We start from the raw sequence: 21707 nt of genomic DNA on the forward strand, positions 1-21707 counted from the left end.
CCTTGTAAACAAATCATTGTATGTGATTGGATAAACCACTATCTTGAATGAGGTGCTACTTCAACCACTCACATGGAAATCAACCCGTGACGCTGATGGGAGCGACGCTGGGAAATCCAAAACAGAACAGCCGACATATTGGATAACGACAGAGTGCTACGTATGTAACACCTGCAATTCGCAGGCAGATCGTACAAACATTGGTGGTGTGTCATCCGGATTATTGTTCGGTTTTTTGGGCGTCTGCACCCAAGGTTGAGCTTACAAAATTACAAACAGCTCAAAATAGGGCAGCCAGACTTACTCTTGATTGTTCTTATAGATGGAGTGTGGACCGTATGCATTCTTGTCTTGGATGGCTGAAGGTTATTCATAGATTATCCAGCAGTTTATTGTTATTTATTCGAAACATTATTCATAACAAGTACCCTACAGCTCTTTTTAAGCAGATTGGTTATAGTGCTGATGTTCACCACTACAGTACCAGAGCTTCAACTCAAGGTCTACTTGCATTACCACCACCAAGAACTAATTCAATGAAAAGCACTGTTGTATACAGAGGCATTTCGTTAAGGACTATTCCCTGTAAAAAAGCATTTAAGAAACATGTAAAGACACTTTTTAGACTTAAGAGTCAATCTTTCATGTTATCAGTTTGAGAACTTTTTTTTTTCGCTTTCTCTTTTTCTTTTCTTTTATTGTAACTGGATCTGCGTATGTTCTGTAACTGTATCTGTGTACTGTTATTTTTTTAGAGATGTCCGATAATGGCTTTTTTGCCGATATCCGATATTCCGATATTGTCCAACTCTTAATTACCGATATCAACCGATACTGATATATACAGTCGTGGAATTAACACATTATTATGCCTAATTTCGTTGTGGTGCCCCGCTGGATGCATTAAACCAGGGGTGCTCACACTTTTTCTGCAGGCGAGCTACTTTTCAATTGATCAAGTCGTGGGGATCTACCTCATTCATATATATAATTTATATTTACTTATTTATGAAATATATGTTTTTGTTAACAAGTTAAAGGTGTTTAATGATAATGCAAGCATGTTTAACACATGTAGTTAATATTGTTAATACATTAAAGGTGTTTAATGATAATACAAGTATGTTTAATACATATAGTTAATATTGTTAACAAGTTAAAGGTGGTTAAAGATAAAACAAGCATGTTTAACACATATAGTTAATATTGTTAACAACTTAAAGGTGATTAAAGATAATACAAGCATGTTTAACACATATAGATTCCTTTCTTTCATGAAGACAAGAATATAAGTTGGTGTATTACCTGATTGTGATGACTTGCATTGATAGGAATCAGACAGTGGTGCTGATAACGTTCGCATTTTCGAATGGAGGAGAAAAAAAGTCTTCCTTTCTGTCCAATACCACATGAAAGTGGTTGGTTTTTGGCATCTTATTTGTCCAGCTTCCGTACTCCTTTGTATACACTTTACAAGAAATACATTGTCGGCAAACTCCGTAGCTTGCTAGCTTGTGCACGCCAGCTTTCTGAGACTCTTATTTTGGTAGCGCAGGCAGGATGAAGCAGAGCTTTTATTGTGCAACCGTGCAGTCGGTCTTTGGAGTTTTGACGACAGGTACGGCGCCAGAGTCTGTTGAAATAAAGTGTTTCTCGCCTTCCAGTCGGTAATTTTAATGAGCTGGCAGCAGCCGGCGTCATCTCAGAAGACCCTCGGGTGCCGTGAATGTCAATCAAGTGACGAAAGTGACGTCATAGTGAAGATTTATGATCGCTCATTTTTAGGACTATTTTTTTAATGCCTGGCTGGTGATCGACTGACACACCCTCCGAGATCGACCGGTAGATCGCGATCGACGTAATGAGCACCCCTGCATTAAACAATGTAACAAGGTTTTCCAAAATAAATCAACTGAAGTTATGGAACAAAAATGCCAACATGGCACTGCCATATTTATTATTGACGTCACAAAGTGCATTATTTTTTTTAACATGCCTCAAAACAGCAGCTTGGAATTTGGGACATGCTCTCCCTGAGAGGTTGAGGTGGGCGGGGTTGGGGGCGCGGGGGGTGTATATTGTAGCGTCCCGGAAGAGTTAGTGCTGCAAGGGGTTCTGGGTATTTGTTCTGTTGTGTTTATGTTGTGTTACGGTGCGGATGTCCTCCCGAAATGTGTTTGTCATTCTTGTTTGGTGTGGGTTCACAGTGTGGCGCATATTTGTAACAGTGTTAAAGTTGTTTATACAGCCACCCTCAGTGTGACCTGTATGGCTGTTGACCAAGTATGCTTGCATTCACTTGTGTGTGTGAAAAGCCGTAGATATTATGTGACTGGGCCGGCACGCAAAGGCAGTGCCTTTAAGGTTTATTGGCGCTCTGTTCTTCTCTCTATGTCCGTGTACACAGCGGCGTTTTAAAAAGTCATACATTTTACTTTTTGAAACCGATACCGATAATTTACGATATTACATTTTAAAGCATTTATCGGCCGATAATATCGGCAGTCATATATTACCGGACATCTCTAGTTATTTTATTTTATTATTTTGAGAATGTTCTTTTTGTTTGTCCTTTCTTTTATTTGTAACTGGGTCTGTGTATTATTATTTTACTTTGAACTTTTGAAAAGGTCCCCAGGAAGACCAGCCTGGTGTTTGTGCGTCAACTAATGGGGATCCCCAATAAACAATAAACAATCCAAGAGTCCGTACCAAAATAGACAGCACGATGGTGAGGAGGACTGGGATCTGCAGGGTGATTGGGAGATCTTGGAGGAGCGCTCGGAGGAACTCGCTGATCCCGTGGCCGATGTGTTTGAGTGGCTCAGTGATGAAGGTCGTCATGGTTACTGAAATGGCCTGCAAAGGAGTGTGAGATGCTACATTTAGCCAGCTGGCTCAAAATAGAAGAAAGGTGTATCCTGTTTGTTCAATGAAGGTATTTGGAGCGCAGCTCCGCCTCCACAAGCCCAGGGAGTGTGCATTACCACAGCGTACAAACCGACATTTATCGCTTCATTAAATGCGAAGAAAACACAATTTAGAGACACTTTCCTGTGGCTTGGCAACACTTTCAACCAAAGTGTGGCCTGGTGGACATATTCTGAACGCTACTTTTTTTTAAATTAAAAAAATACATAGAGCAAAAAGACATAACTTAATGAAAAAAGCAGATATGTTGATGCTAATAATGCATAAAAACAAAGATTTGTCTTTGTTTAGTCTTTTTATTAGAATATTTCATTAGACTGCCACCATGTTGAAAGAATATTATTAACAATATTGTTTGTTTTATACACTTGAAGGCTCCACGCTACTTCTCTTCTTTTTACAATGTCAAATAGTTGACTTAATATTTATAAGCATTGCTGTTTTTTTATGTCGTTTTTGCCAGCTCATACTGATATGTCAATTCTGATCCTAAATACTCCCATACCTGCCAACTTTTGTAATCAGAAAAACCTAGTAGCCAGGGTCCAGGGGCCACAGGCCCCGGTAGGTCCAGGACAAAGTCCTGGTGGGGGGTTCAGGTCGCCCCCCGACGCAAAATGATTATTAGCATTCAGACAGGTTAAAATGTTGCTAAAACCATCACTTTTCTACCAGTCTATCATATATGTTGAAACTTTCAACAACTTGAAAGAATAAGATTTTTGAGAGTATTTGGTTCAAATTACACAATATAAATAAGACATGTCATTATTGATATTGTAGACATTATTGTAACAAGAAACTTCAGGTCGAAATTTTGGTTTATGAAAGAAATATAAATAAATATAAATATAAAACTTCATGACGACATTTTTCAAATTAATAAAGAGTAATAGAATAGTATGATAGTTATATGTTACTTGTTTTGAACATGTTATCGTTATCACAAATAAAAAGATATACTGTACACAGAAATTATTTTTGATTTGATTTATTGTTTATGTAATAAAAGATTTACTTAAAATGTTATGTTTTGTGAGTTTTTTTATGCTACAAACTGTACTTACCGGCGATGTAAACCGAAGGAGACATTTCCGTAATGAAAGCTGCAACACCCTTTTTAGATCCCATCATCACTGCAGCATTATCGGCAGCAAAGCAAAGCAAATTCTGCCAAGGAATTTCGTTTGAGTCTATTTCTTCCGCGAGTATTTTGTAAATGTTTTCGCCTGTGGAAGCCGTATTGCATTCCCTCGCTAATTCCTCCGTGTCCGATCGAAAAATCTTGTCTGCACAAGGTGCAATTCGCGTAGTTTTCACCCTTTTTGGAACGGATAATTATTCCCGGATAGGCTTTTGAATATTCTTCACGGAATGACTGCAGTTTTCTTTTCGGTTTAAGACTCGTTTGCGATTTTTCTCCGGCTGATTCCATGATCGTTCGCTCGTTTGGAAACAATGGCAACTGGTGCCTCGTGCTTGGCAGCGGTGCTATAAATAGCCTCGCGCATGGCATTCGGAATGGCTCGATAGGAAGTTACGGGAAGCAGTGTCGATTGTCATTGTTGTTACGCGATTTCGTGAATAAAACTTTTAAAAAAAAAATTTTTTTTAATTAATGAAAAACCGTATTTTTTATCACTGCAACCGTAACCCGGAATAGGTTGATGAAAACCGTACTAATTACGGGAAAACCGGAGTAGTTGGCAGGTATGTACTCCACACTTGGTTGGAATGTATTTCGAACATGTATACAGTATCAATATGATAAGTCACTTTCTCTTTACATGTCCGAAAAGGAGTAGGAAGAAGCAAGGCCCCCTTTTCCACTTCTTAGCAATTACTAAGACATACACTATATTGCCAAAGGTATTTGGCCACCCATCCAAATGATGAGAATCAGGTGTCCTAATCACTTGGCCCGGCCACAGGTGTATAAAATCAAGCACTTAGGCATGGAGACTGTTTCTACAAACATTAGTGAAAAAATGGGCCACCTGTGCAACAAATCCAGTCGTGAAATTTCCTCGCTCCTAAATATTCCAAAATTTAACTGTGGGCTTTAGTATAAGAAAATGGAAGAGTTTGGGAACAACAGCAACTCAGCCATGAAGTGGTAGGCCACGTAAACTGACAGAGAGGGGTCAGCGGATGCTGAAGCGCATAGTGCAGAAAGTCTTTGCACAGTCAGTTGCTACAGAGCTCCAAACTTCATGTGACCTTCCAATTAGCCCACGTACAGTACGAAGAGAGCTTCCTGGAATGGGTTTCAATGGCCGAGCAGCTGCATCAAAGCCCTACATCACCAAGTCCAATGCAAAGCGTGGGATGCAGCGGTGTAAAGCACGTCGCCACTGGACTCTAATGGACCAGTCTGGCTTTGGAGGTTGCCAGGAGAACGCTACATTTCGGACTGCATTGTGCCGAGTATGACATTTTGTGGAAGAGGAATTATGGTGTGGAGTTGTTTTTCAGGAGTTGGGCTTGGCTCCTTAGTTCCAGTGAAAGGAACTTTGAATGCTCCAGAATACCAAAACAGTTTGGACAATTCCATGCTCCCAACCTTGTGGGAACAGTTTGGAGCGGGTCCCTTCCTCTTCCAACTTGCCTGTGCACAAAGCAAGGTCCATAAAGACATGGATGACAGACTCTGGTGTGGATGAACTTGACTGGCCTGCACAGAGTCCTGACCTGAACCCGATAGAACACCTTTGGGATGAATTAGAACGGAGACTGAGAGCCAGGCCTTCTCCACCAACATCTTTTCAGCTTTTGAAAGAATGGTTGAAAATTCCTATAAACACACTCCTGTGGACAGCCTTCCCAGAAGAGTTGAAGCTGTAATAGCTGCAAAAGGTGGACAGACATCATATTGAATCCTATGGGTTAGGAATGGGATGGCACTTCAAGTTCATATGTGAGTCAAGGCAGGTGGCCAAATACTTTTGGCAATATAGTGTATGTTCACTTCCTGTACACATCAGTTCAACTCAGAAGTAGTTGAATCAGTTCCACTTTTCAATAAAGGAGTCAGTTTAAAAGTCTGTTGTTTTTTCTTTTTAATGGTGATATCGAACCAGTATGGAGAAATGTAAAAATGGATAGGTCTCGACTATTGTGCAACCAGCGAGAAGTCTACAGACCTTTTCTGGTCTTTTTGGACACCGTTGAAGACAAGTACTTATCGCTCTTCTCAACGAGCAACAGGTGCTCTCAGGATTCGATTCAGAATCGATTCAACTGGCAACAAATTAGAGTGGAACCTCAATTTACTAGCCCCTCATTGTACAGACTTTTCTATTTTTATGAACCTCAGATTGAATAGAAATATGCTTTGGTGTAGGAACCCTGTCTCAGTGTAGGAACGTGTCATCAATCAATGGCAACACAACAGATACAGAGGCAGACTGGACCACTTTGTGGCAGAATGTACCTTGGTGGGAGGTACCAGCAGAATGGGGTCCACCATCATGACTTCGTAGTATTTCTTGCAAGGGTCGTCCTGCAAAGTCCACGTGCTTCTGAACCACTCTGCAAAGATGCACACACAAGTCATTCATTCCAGGGTGATTTTTTGTTATCAAACAAACAACAATGTATTGTCTGTTATCATACAATTCAATACAAGCAGTCCTGCAGAGTGTTTACTTGTGTGTGATATCATGTGCGATACAAGCAGTCCTGCAGCGTGTTTACTTGTGTGTGATATCATGTGCGATACAAGCAGTCCTGCAGCGTGTTTACTTGTGTGTGATGTCATGTGCGATACAAGCAGAGTGTTTACTTGTACAAAGCTGGACAGACAGTTAACATCCAAATGTCCTCCAATAAGCACACTAGTTCTTCTACTTAACTAAATTCATTCACAAAAGGTAAACATGCTAAACTATAGGCAACAAGGAGCTAGCAGCTACGCAACAGCTAAGCACATACGGTAATAGCACACAAGGTAGACATAGGTAATCAAATCAATGAACAATAAAATGTGACATGTGTCAATATAAATAAGTAATATTTATAGTTGCATATTACACATACAAAATCTCTAAGGCAGAAGCGTATGGGAAAGTATTCAGTAACAAATGTGTCCGTATCATTCATTATTTTGGCTAATAGGTGTCGCCCAAAAAACTAACGACCCTACACTTCAACTTAAAGACAGTATAAGTGAATTCCAGCTGGTTAATAATAAACAGGTTAGTGTTTTTATAACTACCACTGTTCTCTGTTTGACTCATTTCACTTGATCAAACCTTTTCTAACCTTCCACACTACTAAACAATACAAGCGTGTATGATTCCTGCTGATACCGTATCAGATCAATATCGGTATTGGCCGATACTCAAGGCTGCAATAGTCTATTTACTCTTACTAAGTTTTTTTGACAACTAGAAACTGGAGGCTTGCTAAATATAACAACACTGATCCATCCTGTGACTTCAAATCAGACTTTTTATGCCCTCAAGTGACACAGATCAGATACATATTTTTTTTGCCAGTCTAAACGCTCCAAAGTGCTTCAAATCGAATCTGTTTGGACAGCCCCTCCTTGCCATTAAAGATGTTCTGTATTTCCTCAAACTGGAGAAGATGAGGCCGACATTGAATGGTTGTTCTGTGAAGTTTCAGGAACGGTGGAGTGTCTTCCTGAGATATGTAAGAGAGACCCATCTCCAAATCAACCCTGATTGAAACACAACTGGGATGTGGGTGGTTGATGAGTCTTTTGTGCACTTTTTGGTTGTTATATCTCTCTAAGGCCGTTCAGGAATGCAGCTGTCTGTGGTTCCTATTTTTATTTTATTTATTGTTAATATTTTCTCTTTTTATAATATCATTATTTTATATAACTATCATTTTATTTAATCTGATATTTTTGCATTAGATTTGGGCCATAATTTGACTTTATGTTACTTTTGCAGTTGTCTTCTTCCCCCTCCTGCTGTTGTTTTCCATCACCTGCCTACTTCCACTACACAACAGCCACGGGGCAAACCCACTAACGCACTATCTGTGACGGCCATGTTTTCTCCTGTGGTAGCCACTTAGTTCCTTTAGGGAATCTGGTGTTCTGTCGAAAAATGAGTTGCTTCGTCAAAACAATTGATTCACATACCTGCCAACTTTTGAAATCAGAAAAACCTAGTAGCCAGGGTCCAAAATGATTGATTGCATTCAGACAGGTTAAAATGTTGCTAAAACCATCACTTTTCTATCAGTCACAGTGACTTTTCAAAACAAAAATATTACAGCAAAAATCATATGGGTTGATTGACATGTTTATTCTGTAAGCTAACTTCAATAGTTTGAAATTATTTTGACAGCTAATGCCAGTTATCCTGTCAACCTTTCACAAGACTGCAATTTTGTTAATTGAAAGTATAAACAGTATAAACACTTTTTACAGTAAACAAATTGGAAAACAGTATTAAACAATTCCATTAAAAAAAAATTGGTGTCATTATTAACTTTCTGTCCAAGCGTGTATAATCTACTGCCTTGTTCAATTGTAAAAAATATTCTGTGCCTAAAATTCACATTTCTATCACAATTATCATACTGTAAACATGGTAAGCTAACTTCATTAAAATTACCGTAATAGTCCTGTCAATAGCATGGAATTACAATTCAAATGTAGTTTTTTTGTAAGCCTTTCAAAAGAATTCAAAATATGAAAAATTTATGAAAATTAATTTAAGCCATCAGACACTTGAAAAGTGGCACATCACATCTCTAATGTAATCATTTTAACTTTTCAACAGAAATAGCACTGCAAAAATATTAAGGTCATACTTCTGTATTTTGGTAGTTATGCTGTCAACATTTAACAAGATTTCTTCAACTTGGACTTGAAAGCATAAATAGTATAAACACTTTTAACAGTATAACAGTACTAAACAATTCCAATAGATAACATTGGTGTCATTACCTTTTTGTGGCTAAAATCCAAATTTAGCAACGGCATTAGAATTGTGTTTTTTTGTTCCAACGTGGTCTTTTACATCGCTAATTCCTCCGTGTCCGATCGAAAAATCTTGTCTGCACAAGGTGCAATTCGCGTAGTTTTCACCCTTTTTGGAACGGATAATTATTCCCGGATAGGCTTTTGAATATTCTTCACGGAATGACTGCAGTTTTCTTTTCGGTTTAAGACTCGTTTGCGATTTTTCTCCGGCTGATTCCATGATCCTTCGCTCGTTTGGAAACAATGGCAACAGGTGCCTCGTGCTTGGCAGCGGTGCTATAAATAGCCTCGCGCATGGCATTCGGAATGGCTCGATAGGAAGTTACGGTAAGCAGTGTCGATTGTCAGTATTGTTACACGATTTCGTGAATAAAACTTAAAAAATATATATTTTTTTTAATTAATGAAAAACCGTATTTTTTATCACTGCAACCGTAACCCGGAATAGGTTGATGAAAACCGTACTAATTACGGGAAAACCGGAGTAGTTGGCAGGTATGGATTCACGCCGTTTCCGCGTCAAAAAAATGATACTGTAAGTTTCGAAACGCTGATTTTGATACCGAATCAAATATATCACAATCACTTTAGTCAACTCTTCATCTACGAAAGGTAGCTCATTTCAACACAACAACTTCCTTTGTTTACACGTCATGGAACTGTGCATGCAAGTGATGTCGGGGCCACATTGGGCCTTTACACTGGAGTCTGATAAAAATGACATTTACCTTGCAGTGTAAACAGTCAACTAGAAAAAATCAGGTTTAAAAAAAAAATCAGATCTAGTCCAGTTTGGCCTGCAGTGTGTGAGAATGAGATATTTTTAAGTGTTCTTTTTTAATCCGTAGTCATGTTTAAATCAGCCAGTAGTTTCCCATGTAGTGTGTCTTCTCGCGACCTCCTTGCTTTTATACGATGTCCGCTAGTGCAGTGTTTTTTCAACGTTTTTGAGCCAAGGCACATTTTTTTTTGTTGAAAAAATGCGGAGGCACACCACCAGCAGAAATCATTAAAAAACGAAACTCAGTTGACAATAAAGAGTTGTCGTCGCAATTGTTGGATATGACTTTAAACCATAACCAAGCATGCATCACTATAACTTGTCTCAAAGTAGGTGTACTGTCACCACCTGTCACGTCATGCGGTGACTTATTTGAACTTTTTTGCCGTTTTCCTGTGTGTAGTGTTTTAGTTCTTGTCTTGCGCTTCTATTTTGGTGGCTTTTTCTCTTTTTTTGGTATTTTCCTGTAGCAGTTTCATGTCTTCCTTTGAGCGATATTTCCTGCATCTACTTTGTTTTAGCAATCAAGTATATTTCAGTTGTTTTTATCCTTCTTTGTGGGGACATTCTTGATTGTCATGTCATGTTCGGATGTACCGGTACATTGTCTTTGCTCCACAGTAAGTCTTTGCTGTCGTCCAGCATTCTGTTTTTAATTTGTACCCAATTCAGTTTTAGTTTTGTTCCGCATAGCCTTCCTTAAGCTTCAATGCCTTTTCTTAGGGGCACTCACCTTTCGTTTATTTTTGGGGGACGGCGTGGCGAAGTTGGTAGAGTGGCCGTGCCAGCAATCGGAGGGTTGCTGGTTACTGGGGTTCAATCCCCACCTTCTACCATCCTAGTCACGTCTGTTGTGTCCTTGGGCAAGACACCCCTTGCTCCTGATGGCTGCTGGTTAGCGCCTTGCATGGCAGCTCCCGCCATCAGTGTGTGAATGTGTGTGTGAATGGGTGAATGTGGAAATACTGTCAAAGCGCTTTGAGTACCTTGAAGGTAGAAAAGCGCTATACAAGTATAACCCATTTATCATTTATTTATCATTTAAGCACTAGACACCTTTTTTACCTGCCTCCGACTGTTTTCGACATCGACAAAGCAATTACCGTATTTTTCGGAGTATTAGTCGCTCCGGAGTACAAGTCTTTCGGTCTCCCCTAGAGGGGGGGGGGGGGGGGGGGGGGGGGGTTACCCACATATGCGGTCCTCTCCAAGGTTTCTCATAGTCATTCACATCGACGTCCCACTGGGGTGAGTTTTTCCTTGCCCTTATGTGGGCTTTGTACCGAGGATGTCGTTGTGGCTTGTGCAGCCCTTTGAGACACTTGTGATTTAGGGCTATATAAATAAACATTGATTGATAAGTCGCACCGGCCGAAAATGCATAATAAAGAAGGAAAAAAACATATATAAGTCGCATTTTTGGGGGAAATGTATTTGATAAAAGCCAACACCAAGAATAGACATTTGAAAGGCAAATTAAAATAAATAAAGAATAGTGAACAACAGGCTGAATAAGTGTACGTTATATGAGGCATAAATAACCAACTGGTATGTTAACGTAACATATTATGGTAAGAGTCATTTAAATAACTATAACATATAGAACATGCTATACGTTTACCAAACAATCTGTCACTCCTAATCGCTAAATCCCATGAAATCTTATACGTCTAGTCTCTTACGTGAATGAGCTAAATAATATTATTTGATATTTTACAGTAATGTGTTAATCATTTCACACATAAGTCGCTCCTGCGCATAAGTCGCACCCCCGGCCAAACTGTGAAAAAAACTGCGATTTATAGTCCGAAAAATACGGTAGCTACCGGCTGCCACCTACTGATATGGAAGAGTATTACACGGTTACTCTGCCGAGCTCTAGACAACACCGACACTCAACAACAACACATCATTTTCAGACTATAATTACTGGTTTGCAAAAAATATTTTTAACCCAAATAGGTGAAATTAGATAATCTCTCACAGCACACTAGTGTGCCGCGGCACAGTGGTTGAAAAACACTGCGCGAGTAATCTCTTTGTTTTGTCTTAAAGGTCCCCGTTTGGCCAGTTCCTTATCTGTTTTGTAGAAGCAGCTGCGCTCCTTTCTGGGTGAGAGGGGCCGTTTTCGCTCTACATAAACTGACTCTTTTTGTTTGGATTTAGACCTCTTCTTGCTGATACTATGGTTGCGTTGTAAGGGCTGGTCTCCTGAAGCTTCAGTAAAACGTGGTATTGTACCATTCTGTCTCTGGGGTCCTTTTTACTCCACATATATCGTATTTTCCGCACTATTAGCCGCACCTAAAAACCACAAATTTACTCAAAAGCTGACAGTGCAGCTTATAACCCGGTGCGCTTTATATATGGATTAATATTAAGATTCATTTTCATAAAGTTTAGGTCTCGCAACTACGGTAAACAGCCGCCATCTTTTTTCCCTGTAGAAGAGGAAGTGCTTCTTCTTCTACGCAAGCAACCGCCAAGGTAAGCACCCGCCCCCATAGAAGAGGAAGCGCTTCTTCTTCCACTGTAAGCAACCACCCGCCCCCGTAGAAGAAGAAGCGCGCGGATATTACGTTTCATTTCCTTTGTGTGTTTACATCTGTAAAGACCACAAAATGGCTCCTACTAAGCGACAGGTTTCCGGTTCATGAAAAGACGCAATCTCTCCATCCGCACACGGACTACTATTTCACAGCAACTGCCTAAAGACTTTCAAGAAAAGCTGGCTACTTTCCGTGCATATTGTAAAAACAAGATAGCTGAAAAAAAGATCCGGCCAGAGAACATTATCAACATGGACGAGGTTCCACTGACTTTTGATATTCCTGTGAACCGCACTGTGGATACAACGGGAGCACGTACGGTGAATATTCGCACCACAGGGAATGAGAAGTCATCCTTCACTGTGGTTCTAGCTTGCCATGCTAATGGCCAGAAACTTCCACCCATGGTGATATTCAAAAGGAAGACCTTGCCAAAAGAGACCTTTCCAGCCGGCGTCATCATAAAAGCTAACTCGAAGGGATGGATGGATGAAGAAAAGATGAGCGAGTGGTTAAGGGAAGTTTACGCGAAGAGGCCGGGTGGCTTTTTTCACGCAGCTCCGTCCATGTTGATATACGACTCCATGCGCGCCCACATCACGCTGGTTTTTAATATATTATTAAAGTTTGACTGACCTATCTGACTGTTTTTTTGACATTCCCTTTAGCGCAGTTAGAGGCGACTTATAACACGGGGCGGCTTATAGGTGGACAAAGTTTTGAAATATGCCGTTCATTGAAGGCGCGGCTTATAACCCAGGGCGGCTTATGGTGCGGAAAATACGGTATGTCATTCAAAAGAACTTGGTGTGTTTTATTCCCTGAGAGGAATACTGGTCACGTGCGACAAGTGTCAACGTGGTCTTAATGTCTGGCGGACAAATATGTTGCATATCCACATACCTTTCAGATTGTCACTCCAGTCAATGGCCTTCACTCCCGTGCACTTGTCGTTCTTGCTGTCCATCATCACCATGTTCTTTTGGTGCTCGGCAAAGGCGGTCTGATGGGGAAAGGTGAGGTGGCGTGCGGAATAAAAGACCACAAGTGGACCTTCCTCACCTTGTACAGGTACACCCAGTTCCACACGATGCTGACGAGAAAGCAGACGACGAAGATGCGCTTCCACTGCACAAACCAGGAGATGCAAGACCACAGCTCTGTGCTCACGACCACCGCCAGGACCAGAACTACCAGCGACAACTAAAACCACAGGGAACAATAAGCACTGGCTGACTGATGTCTGACATTAGAAAAATAGGCAATCACATTTTTTTTTAAAGCTACTGCAGTTTGTTGAATATTTTATATTGGTATGATATTTTATTCTAACAGCTGCTGTGCTAATTTGTCCTAAGTTTTGACTACAATGACCACAAATCTTTCTTCCAGTTGCTAACAATCTTTACAAGTTTAAACGGGTGCATTACGAGAATCCAGGCTAATATTGCCATGCTTTTATTCTGAAGCTTAGTTTGCACTAGGGTTGTCCCGATACCAATATTTTAGTACCGATTCCAGAATGTATTTCTGCTTGTATCGCACATGCTATCACACACAAGTGAAAAAGCTGCAGGACTGCTAGTATCGCACACTATATCACACACACCAGTAAACAGGCTGCAGGAGTGCTTGTATCGCAAATGATATCACACACAAGTAAACACGCTGCAGGGCTACTTGTATCGCACATTATATCACACAAGTAAAAATGCTGCACGACTGCTTGTATCGCACATATCACATCACACATAAAATAAACACTCTGCAGGACTGCTTGTATCGCACATGGTATCATACACGAGTGAAAAAGCTGAGGAACTGCTAGTATCGCACATTATATCACACACACAAGTAAACAGGCTGCAGGAGTGCTTGTATCGCACATGATATCACACACAAGTAAAAACTGCAGGACCGCTTGTATCGCACATGATATCACACAAAGAAAAAGGCTGCAGGACTGCTTGTATGGCACATGATATCACACACAAGTAAACCTTCTGCAGGACTGCTTGTATCGCACGTGATATCACACACAAGTAAACACGCTGCAGTGCTGCTTGTATCGCACATGATATTACACACACGTAAAAACTCTGCAGGACTGCTTGTATCGCACATGATATCAAACACAAGTAAACATGCTGGAGGATTGCTTGTATCACACATATCACACACAAGTAAAAATTCTGCAGGACTGCTTGTATCGCACATATCACACACAAAAAAAGGCTGCAGGACTGCTTGTATCGCACATGATATCACACACAAGTAAACATTCTGCAGGACTGCTTGTATCGCACATGATATTACACACAAGTAAAAACCGCAGGGCTGCTTGTATCGCACATGATGTCACACACAAGTAAAAACGTTGCGGGACTGCTTGTATCGCACATGATATCACACACAAGTAAACATTCTGCAGGGCTACTTGTATTGCACATGATATCACACACAAGTAAAAACTCTGCAGGACTGCTTGTATCGCACATATCACACAAAGAAAAAGGCTGCAGGACTGCTTGTATCGCACATATCACACACAAGTAAAAACTGCAGGACTGCTTGTATCGCACATGATATCACACACAAGTAAAAACTCTGCAGGACTGCTTGTATCGGACATGATATCACACATTTTCCATGAAAGCCCATATCATGGAACGCTTGTTTTTATGATGCTATCAAAACGATATCAATGTTGGATGGGACACCCTACTTGTCAGTAATAAGAATACAGTGGACATGACTTGATTATATTACTTGATTATTATTTATGATGTTTTTATTTGTCTGCTTGTGTCATTCACATTTTCTGATTCTACGGCAAAAACAATGTTGTCAGCACTTTTCCAGTATTTTCTCTGGCACACTGACTCATAAAGGAATTGTTCTTCCAAATGCAAACTGTCATCCTCCTTACCTTCAATAGCGTGTCCAGCTCCACGCCAAAGGTGTCTTCAAAGCGCCACCTCCAGGCTGGGTAGTCGTGCGCTCGAAGGTCCACCAGAACTTGGCTGAGGGCGCTGTCCAGAGCTCCTGTTTGCCAGCTCTCTTCTCCTTCCAGGAACATCTCCATCTCTGACACGCCTTGTCTGGACACTTTGATGTGGGCGTCGTAATGCAGCTCTGTAGAGTCTGCAGGCTGCAGGAGGACAAGTGAATGCATATTTCAGTGTTTTTGAGGCAATATTGTACGTTTATGAGCTGGAGTATGTTCACAACTATATATAGACATTTTATTTGGTCGGAAAAACTGACGTCAAAACGACAGCAATTGTCCGTTTTTTTTGTCAGACATAAGTTGTCAGAGTTTTTCATGTCCGTGGGGCGCACACCTCCTTGGTGGCAAGCATGGCGCCTCTCCTTTAGTTGGCCATATTCACTCTGGTGTCGGGTTGTTCCCATACCAAAATGTAGCTCCATACTTTTCTAAATAAAGGTGACCACAAAAAATGGCAATATTGGCCTTATTTAAACAAAAATAATAATAATAATAATAATAGATTGTATTTGTAAAAAGCACTTTGTATTGAGTAAACAATCTCAAAGTGCTATAGTGTATTAAAAATAAATTAAAAATTAAAAATTAAAAAAAAATTAAAAAAAATAAAATAAAATTTTAAAAAATGTAATAAATAAAAAAAATTCTAAATAAATTAAAAAATTTAAAAAATAAAAATAAAAATATTAATATATAAAAAAATAAATCTTAGGGTACCGTATTTTCCGCACTATAAGGCGCACCTAAAAACCACAAATTTTCTCAAAAGCTGACAGTGCGCCTTATAACCCGGTGCGCTTTATATATGGATAAATATTAAGATTCATTTTCATAAAGTTTCGGTCTCGCAACTTCGGTAAACAGCCGCCATCTTTTTTCCCGGTAGAACAGGAAGCGCTTCTTCTTCTACGCAAGCAACCGCCAAGGTAAGCACCCGCCCCCATAGAACAGGAAGCGCTTCTTCTTCTACTGTAAGCAACCACCCGCCCGCGTAGAAGAAGAAAAAGCGCGCGGATATTATCATTTCCTTTGTGTGTTTACATCTGTAAAGACCACAAAATGGCTCCGACAAAGCGACAGGGATCCGGTTCATGAAAAGACGCAATCTCTCCATCCGCACACGGATTACTATTTCACAGCAACTGATATTCCTGTGAACCGCACTGTGGATACAACGGGAGCACGTACGGTGAATATTCGCACCACAGGGAATGAGAAGTCATCCTTCACTGTGGTTCTAGCTTGCCATGCTAATGGCCAGAAACTTCCACCCATGGTGATATTCAAAAGGAAGACCTTGCCAAAAGAGACCTTTCCAGCCGGCGTCATCATAAAAGCTAACTCGAAGGGATGGATGAAGAAAAGATGAGCGAGTGGTTAAGGTAAGTTTAAGTTTACGCGAAGAGGCCGGGTGACTTTTTTCACGCAGCTTCGTCCATGTTGATATACGATTCCATGCGCGCCCACATCACGCTGGTTTTAATATATTATTAAAGTTTGACTGACCTATTTGACTGTTTTTTTGACATTCCTTTAGCGCAGTTAGATGCGGCTTACAACACGGAGCGGCTTATAGGTGGACAAAGTTTTGAAATATGCCGTTCATTGAAGGCGCGGCTTATAACCCAGGGCGCCTTATGGTGCGGAAAATACGGTACATTAAACAGATGTTTCTTACTGCAACATAGTCCCTAAATAAAATAGTGAACATACTAGTGTCGGAGGCAGATATTTACATATATCCGAATTTTAGTGTTACTTATTTTCTTTCATAGTCATATTTGAAAACAGCTCGTGTTTTCCATTTCATTTTCTTTCTTTTTTCCAGCAAGTAAACTGTGTGTGTTAACCTTGAGTTCTTTGGAATGTATTATGACTAGGGAGACGTTGTGCATGTATTATGGCTAGGGAGAGGGAAGAAAAGAGGGGGTTTTGGGGTTGGGAAGACAGACCATTTTAGCGGGGCGATCCGAATGTTCTATGCTGTTTCTGTGAAAGTATATTTGCCAAGCTTTGCCAATATATTACAAAATACCTATTCTGTCTCTGGTGGTTTTTCAACTCAGCTTTAATTGTCGTAAAGAGCTTGGGAGCGACTTGTGACTTGAATTCCCTGGGAGGAACAACTGGTCCAAAACGCAACACTAGACAACTTGTCTTTTAGTAGTAAGTAAACAAACAAAGACTCCTAATTAGTCTGCTGACATATGCAGTAACATATTGTGTCATTTATACACCTATTATTTTGTACACATTATGAGGGACAAACTGTACAAATTGATTATTAATCTACTTGTTCATTTACTGTTAACATCTGCTTACTTTCTGTTTTAACATGTTCTATCTATACTTCTGTTAAAATGTAATAATCACTTATATTTCTCTTGTTTGATACTTTACATTAGTTTTGGATGATACCACACATTTAGGTACCGATCCGATACCAAATAGTTACAGGATCACACATTGGTCATATTCAAAGTCCTCATGTGTCCAGGGACGTATTTCCTGAGTTTATAAACATAATATGAATTTTTTTTAAACGAAAAAAGATTTTGTGACGATAAAAAATATCGATGTAATCATTGTAGTATCGACGAGATACGCTCTTGTACTTGGTATCATCACAGTGGATTTCAGGTGTAGATCCACCCAAGGCATGTGTTTACAGTGTGATGCCGGTGAGCTATTGTATCCTCCAACGGTGTGTAGTGAAGCATGTTTAGCTATTCCTCGTCCTCCAGTGATAATGCTACTTATAAGAAACGTACTTTATTTGTCGCCGTGGAGGCCAGGATTAGTGATTTACAAGTAGCTAAAACACTGCCCACTGCGGATGGATGTTAGCCATGTCTTAAAGCACCTCTTCCTGAGGGCGTTTGAGTGATATAACTTCACTTTTATCTTTACTTTTTACACCAAAATGCGTCCACTCTCTCTTTTCTGTCTACACACGGTGTCTTCTTGTAAGTACTCTGTGTGTGTGTGTGTGCGCTGCCGAACATGCTCCTCTGCTCGTAAAACCAGCAATGTCATGACGTGACGACGCGCCGTCATGCCCGCAAAAAAAACTGGAACTGGTACTTTTTAGAGTCGGTATAGTACTGTATATTATTCATTAGTATCACGGTACTATACTAGTACCGGTATACAGTACAACCCTACTCTGGGGTGTGTGTGTGTGTGTGTGTGTGTGTGTGTGTGTGGTCTTGGAAGAGGCAGTTAACGACAGTTAGTCTTCTCCTTCGCTTTGTGGGGTGTGTGTGTGTGTGTGTGTGTGTGTGGTCTTGGAAGAGGCAGTTAACGACAGTTAGTCTTCTCCTTCGCTTTGAAATAAGTCTGCTTTGGCATATTTTTCCAGAAAATTCCGGTCTCATCACAATCATCAATCAATGAAAACTTGCTCTAGTGCGAGACTGAGCCCCAAATTAAACCCGACTGAATCCCAATTGGAACGTGGGTGGTTGATGAGCCTTTTGCGTGCCTATACGTCTCTAAGGTCATTCAGGAATGCAGCTGTCTGTGGTTTCTTACTTGATTTATTTGACTTGTTGGTTGGCACACTGAGGCATGTTTGCAAATAGAGGGGTTGGCAAACGGAGGTTCCATGACTACATAAAAGCACGTGAAAGGAGAACGTACCAATCCCAGTCTGTTAATGTCTTTCACAAGTCTCCTGATGAACCTTTTAAAGACTGGGTTGCAGGTGGGCTGCTGCAGAAGGCTCTCCACTCTCTTCTCTCTGACTTGAATCTGATGAAACACAAAGTCAAATGTCATCTAATCACACTGTTGAGTTTTGCCATCCACACATGCACGCGCACACTAAGACCCAAGTACCCGGCGAGTGCACTCGGCGTGACAACAATTAGGACAGACCTGGGCAAATTAAGGCCCGGGGGCCTGCATGTTGAGCTTTTCAATCTGGCCCGCCGGACATTCCCAAATAATTGTTTTAGATCTTTAAGATGGAAAGTGTAGCTGCCATTATGATGTGCAGTGATGTTTTCTAATGACCATAAGTCTTCAACTATACTAAGTCTTTCAATGCTTGGAATCTGCATGATATACTAGTTACTATGGTCATCTAATTAGTTACTATTAAGGCTGAAACGACGCGTCGACGTCATCGGTTACGTAAATATGTCGACGCCGTTTTGTGCGTCGACGCGTCGCATATTTACGTCACACTACCGTCATGGCGGAGCGCAAAGCAGACGATGCGAGCGGTGCGAGCAAGGGGAAAAAAGCACGCCAAAAGTCGTCAAAAGTGTGGGAGTATTTCAATAAACGGCCTAATAATGTTGTAGCGGCGAACAGCTGTCCCGTCAGCTGAAGCGCGAGCTCGCAACCGTGGCTGTTTAGCAACCAGCCAAACCCCACTTAATAAAATTATATTTTATCTTAGAGCACATCCGCATCCCTATTCACCTAGGCAACCCCAGGAAATGTATATAATTCGGCATTATTTCGGCCAGTCGGCTTATATGATCAGAACCGATCAGTTTACGTTCACGCGCAGGTATAACGCGGCGCGCTCCCGTCTCATCTGCTGGTGCGCGAGCCCGGTAATTAGACCGCTGTGTCAAATCAAGGAGTACAAAAGACGCCAGCGCAGAGTGGAAAAAGGTTTAGTTCGTTACAGAAAACCCAGAGTTGTGCCAAAAGTGTACCAAAACCAATAGCTGAACGGACAGCCGGTAAGATTGGACTTTAGTTCTCTTTGTGGGTGTGGCGCACCTGTTGCGCTGGTGAGATGGGGGTAAACTGTTGTTTAGTAAGGAAGTGTTGATATTCTTTGCTTAGTTTGATAAATGTTGGAGCAGTTTGCTTCATCAGGAGGGTGAAGTCGCTCAACGTTGGATTTAACTGTGTTAGATCATTGGCTGCTGGTGAGGGCATAGAAAAAGGGGCATTTTTCTACCAGTAGACAGCGTTTAAGATTGAGTGTTTCACTGCTAAATTAATAATATATTTATATTGAATATGGATTTTAAATATGTATCTAAAATAGGTGGTTAATTGGTTAGGTATTTATGTATTTACATATTGGGTTTTCTGCTGCATTTATCTATTGTGTTTCTGGTGTTAAATGTATTTTATATGTATCTTGGTGCATTTATGTTGAGACAATTTATTTAAAATCTGTTTTAACTTAAAGGGAAAAGATGTGTCCATTTTCTTGCACTTGTTTAATGGTTAAGAGTTTGATAGCCTAATTAATAATTGTAAATTATGGGATTGATAATTGACTGATTTTTTACAGCATGTTAATCTTGTGGTGTTTTGTCCTTAAAGGTTTTTCACCTACTAAAGAAGCTAAAGGCTACTAAAGAAGCTAAAGGCTACTAAAGGCTACTAAAGGCTACTAAAGACAGCTAAAGAAACTAAAGTCTACTAAAGTCTACTAACACTGCTAAAGACTGCTAAAAAGACTAAAGAAGAAAAAAGAAGCTGTTTCTTCGTTGGAAAAACTGTTGCAAACTAAAGGAAAATAAAAGGAAAAAGTAACTACGGTCTGGTCTTTTGAGTGAAATCCAGAAGCTACATTCAGCATTGGTACATCCCTTCAAGTGTGGGATAAGCACAGCGAAAAAAAAAAAACACTTGACAGTTGTTGTATGCACACTGTGTCGAGCAGAAATGGCCTATCATAGCAGCACAACGGCTATGAACGAACATTTGAAAAGAAAACACCCGACAGCGTTCTTGCCATCACCATCAACTAGTCAATCGGCCGCGTGAGTATACGTTGTCATCATTACACAAAAACATGAATGTGTCATTTGTATCTGCGTTGTAAATTCATAAACTAAAACACTGTTTCGCTCTGAGAGGCGCGTTTGGCGTGCCTGTTCAGTGTTTACAAAGACGCGCTCCTCTTTAACGCTAACGTTAATTAGTTGTACAAATACCTTTTACAACATTAACAGTTACATATACTATGTACAAATGAACAATTAACTTTCACTTTAATCATACTATCAATGTTGTGTTATTAAGCAAAATAAGCAATACTTTTACTTTTTTGAAATGTTTACACTGTTACAGAATATTTCGTTTTGCACTTTTTTGTATTGGATGTTTATCTTTATTTTTGCACATTTTAAAGCAAAATAAGCAATATTTTACTTTTGAAATGCTTATACTATTGCAAAATATAAAGATTTGCACTGGATGTTTACTTTTATATTTGTACATTAAGAAGCAAATAAGCTACTTTTAATTTTGTTAAATGTTAAAAGTTTTAAATGTTTACATTGTTACAGAATATTTTGTCATGTTGTTGTCAATGTTGACTGAGTGGCCATACTTTTTTTTTTGTAAATAAAAGTCATGCCTTTTGAAAAAACTGGCCTACATTTATTTTTTCATCTTCATTTTAAATTTAAAAAAAAAACGGTAAAAGGAAAAATAATCTATAGATTAATCGAAAAAAAAATAATCTATAGATTAACCGATTAATCGAAA

At 40.0% G+C, this 21707-nt stretch overlaps 1 protein-coding gene across 1 annotated transcript in view; it reads right to left on the reverse strand.

The window, feature by feature from the left end:
- The window catches only part of clcc1 (chloride channel CLIC-like 1), a 37962-nt gene that overhangs the window by 8263 nt on the left and 7992 nt on the right, over positions 1-21707 (reverse strand). The window contains exons 3-8 of the mRNA XM_061976162.2: positions 18879-18989; positions 15156-15377; positions 13289-13429; positions 13130-13229; positions 6365-6462; positions 2713-2859 (exon numbers count right to left, since the gene is read on the reverse strand). Of these exons, the coding sequence (XP_061832146.2) occupies positions 2713-2859; positions 6365-6462; positions 13130-13229; positions 13289-13429; positions 15156-15377; positions 18879-18989 (819 nt within the window). The remainder of the gene's footprint in view (positions 1-2712; positions 2860-6364; positions 6463-13129; positions 13230-13288; positions 13430-15155; positions 15378-18878; positions 18990-21707) is intronic.

Source organism: Nerophis lumbriciformis, linkage group LG14 (genome assembly GCF_033978685.3).
Source record: "Nerophis lumbriciformis linkage group LG14, RoL_Nlum_v2.1, whole genome shotgun sequence".
NCBI classification, from domain to species: Eukaryota; Metazoa; Chordata; class Actinopteri; order Syngnathiformes; family Syngnathidae; genus Nerophis; species Nerophis lumbriciformis.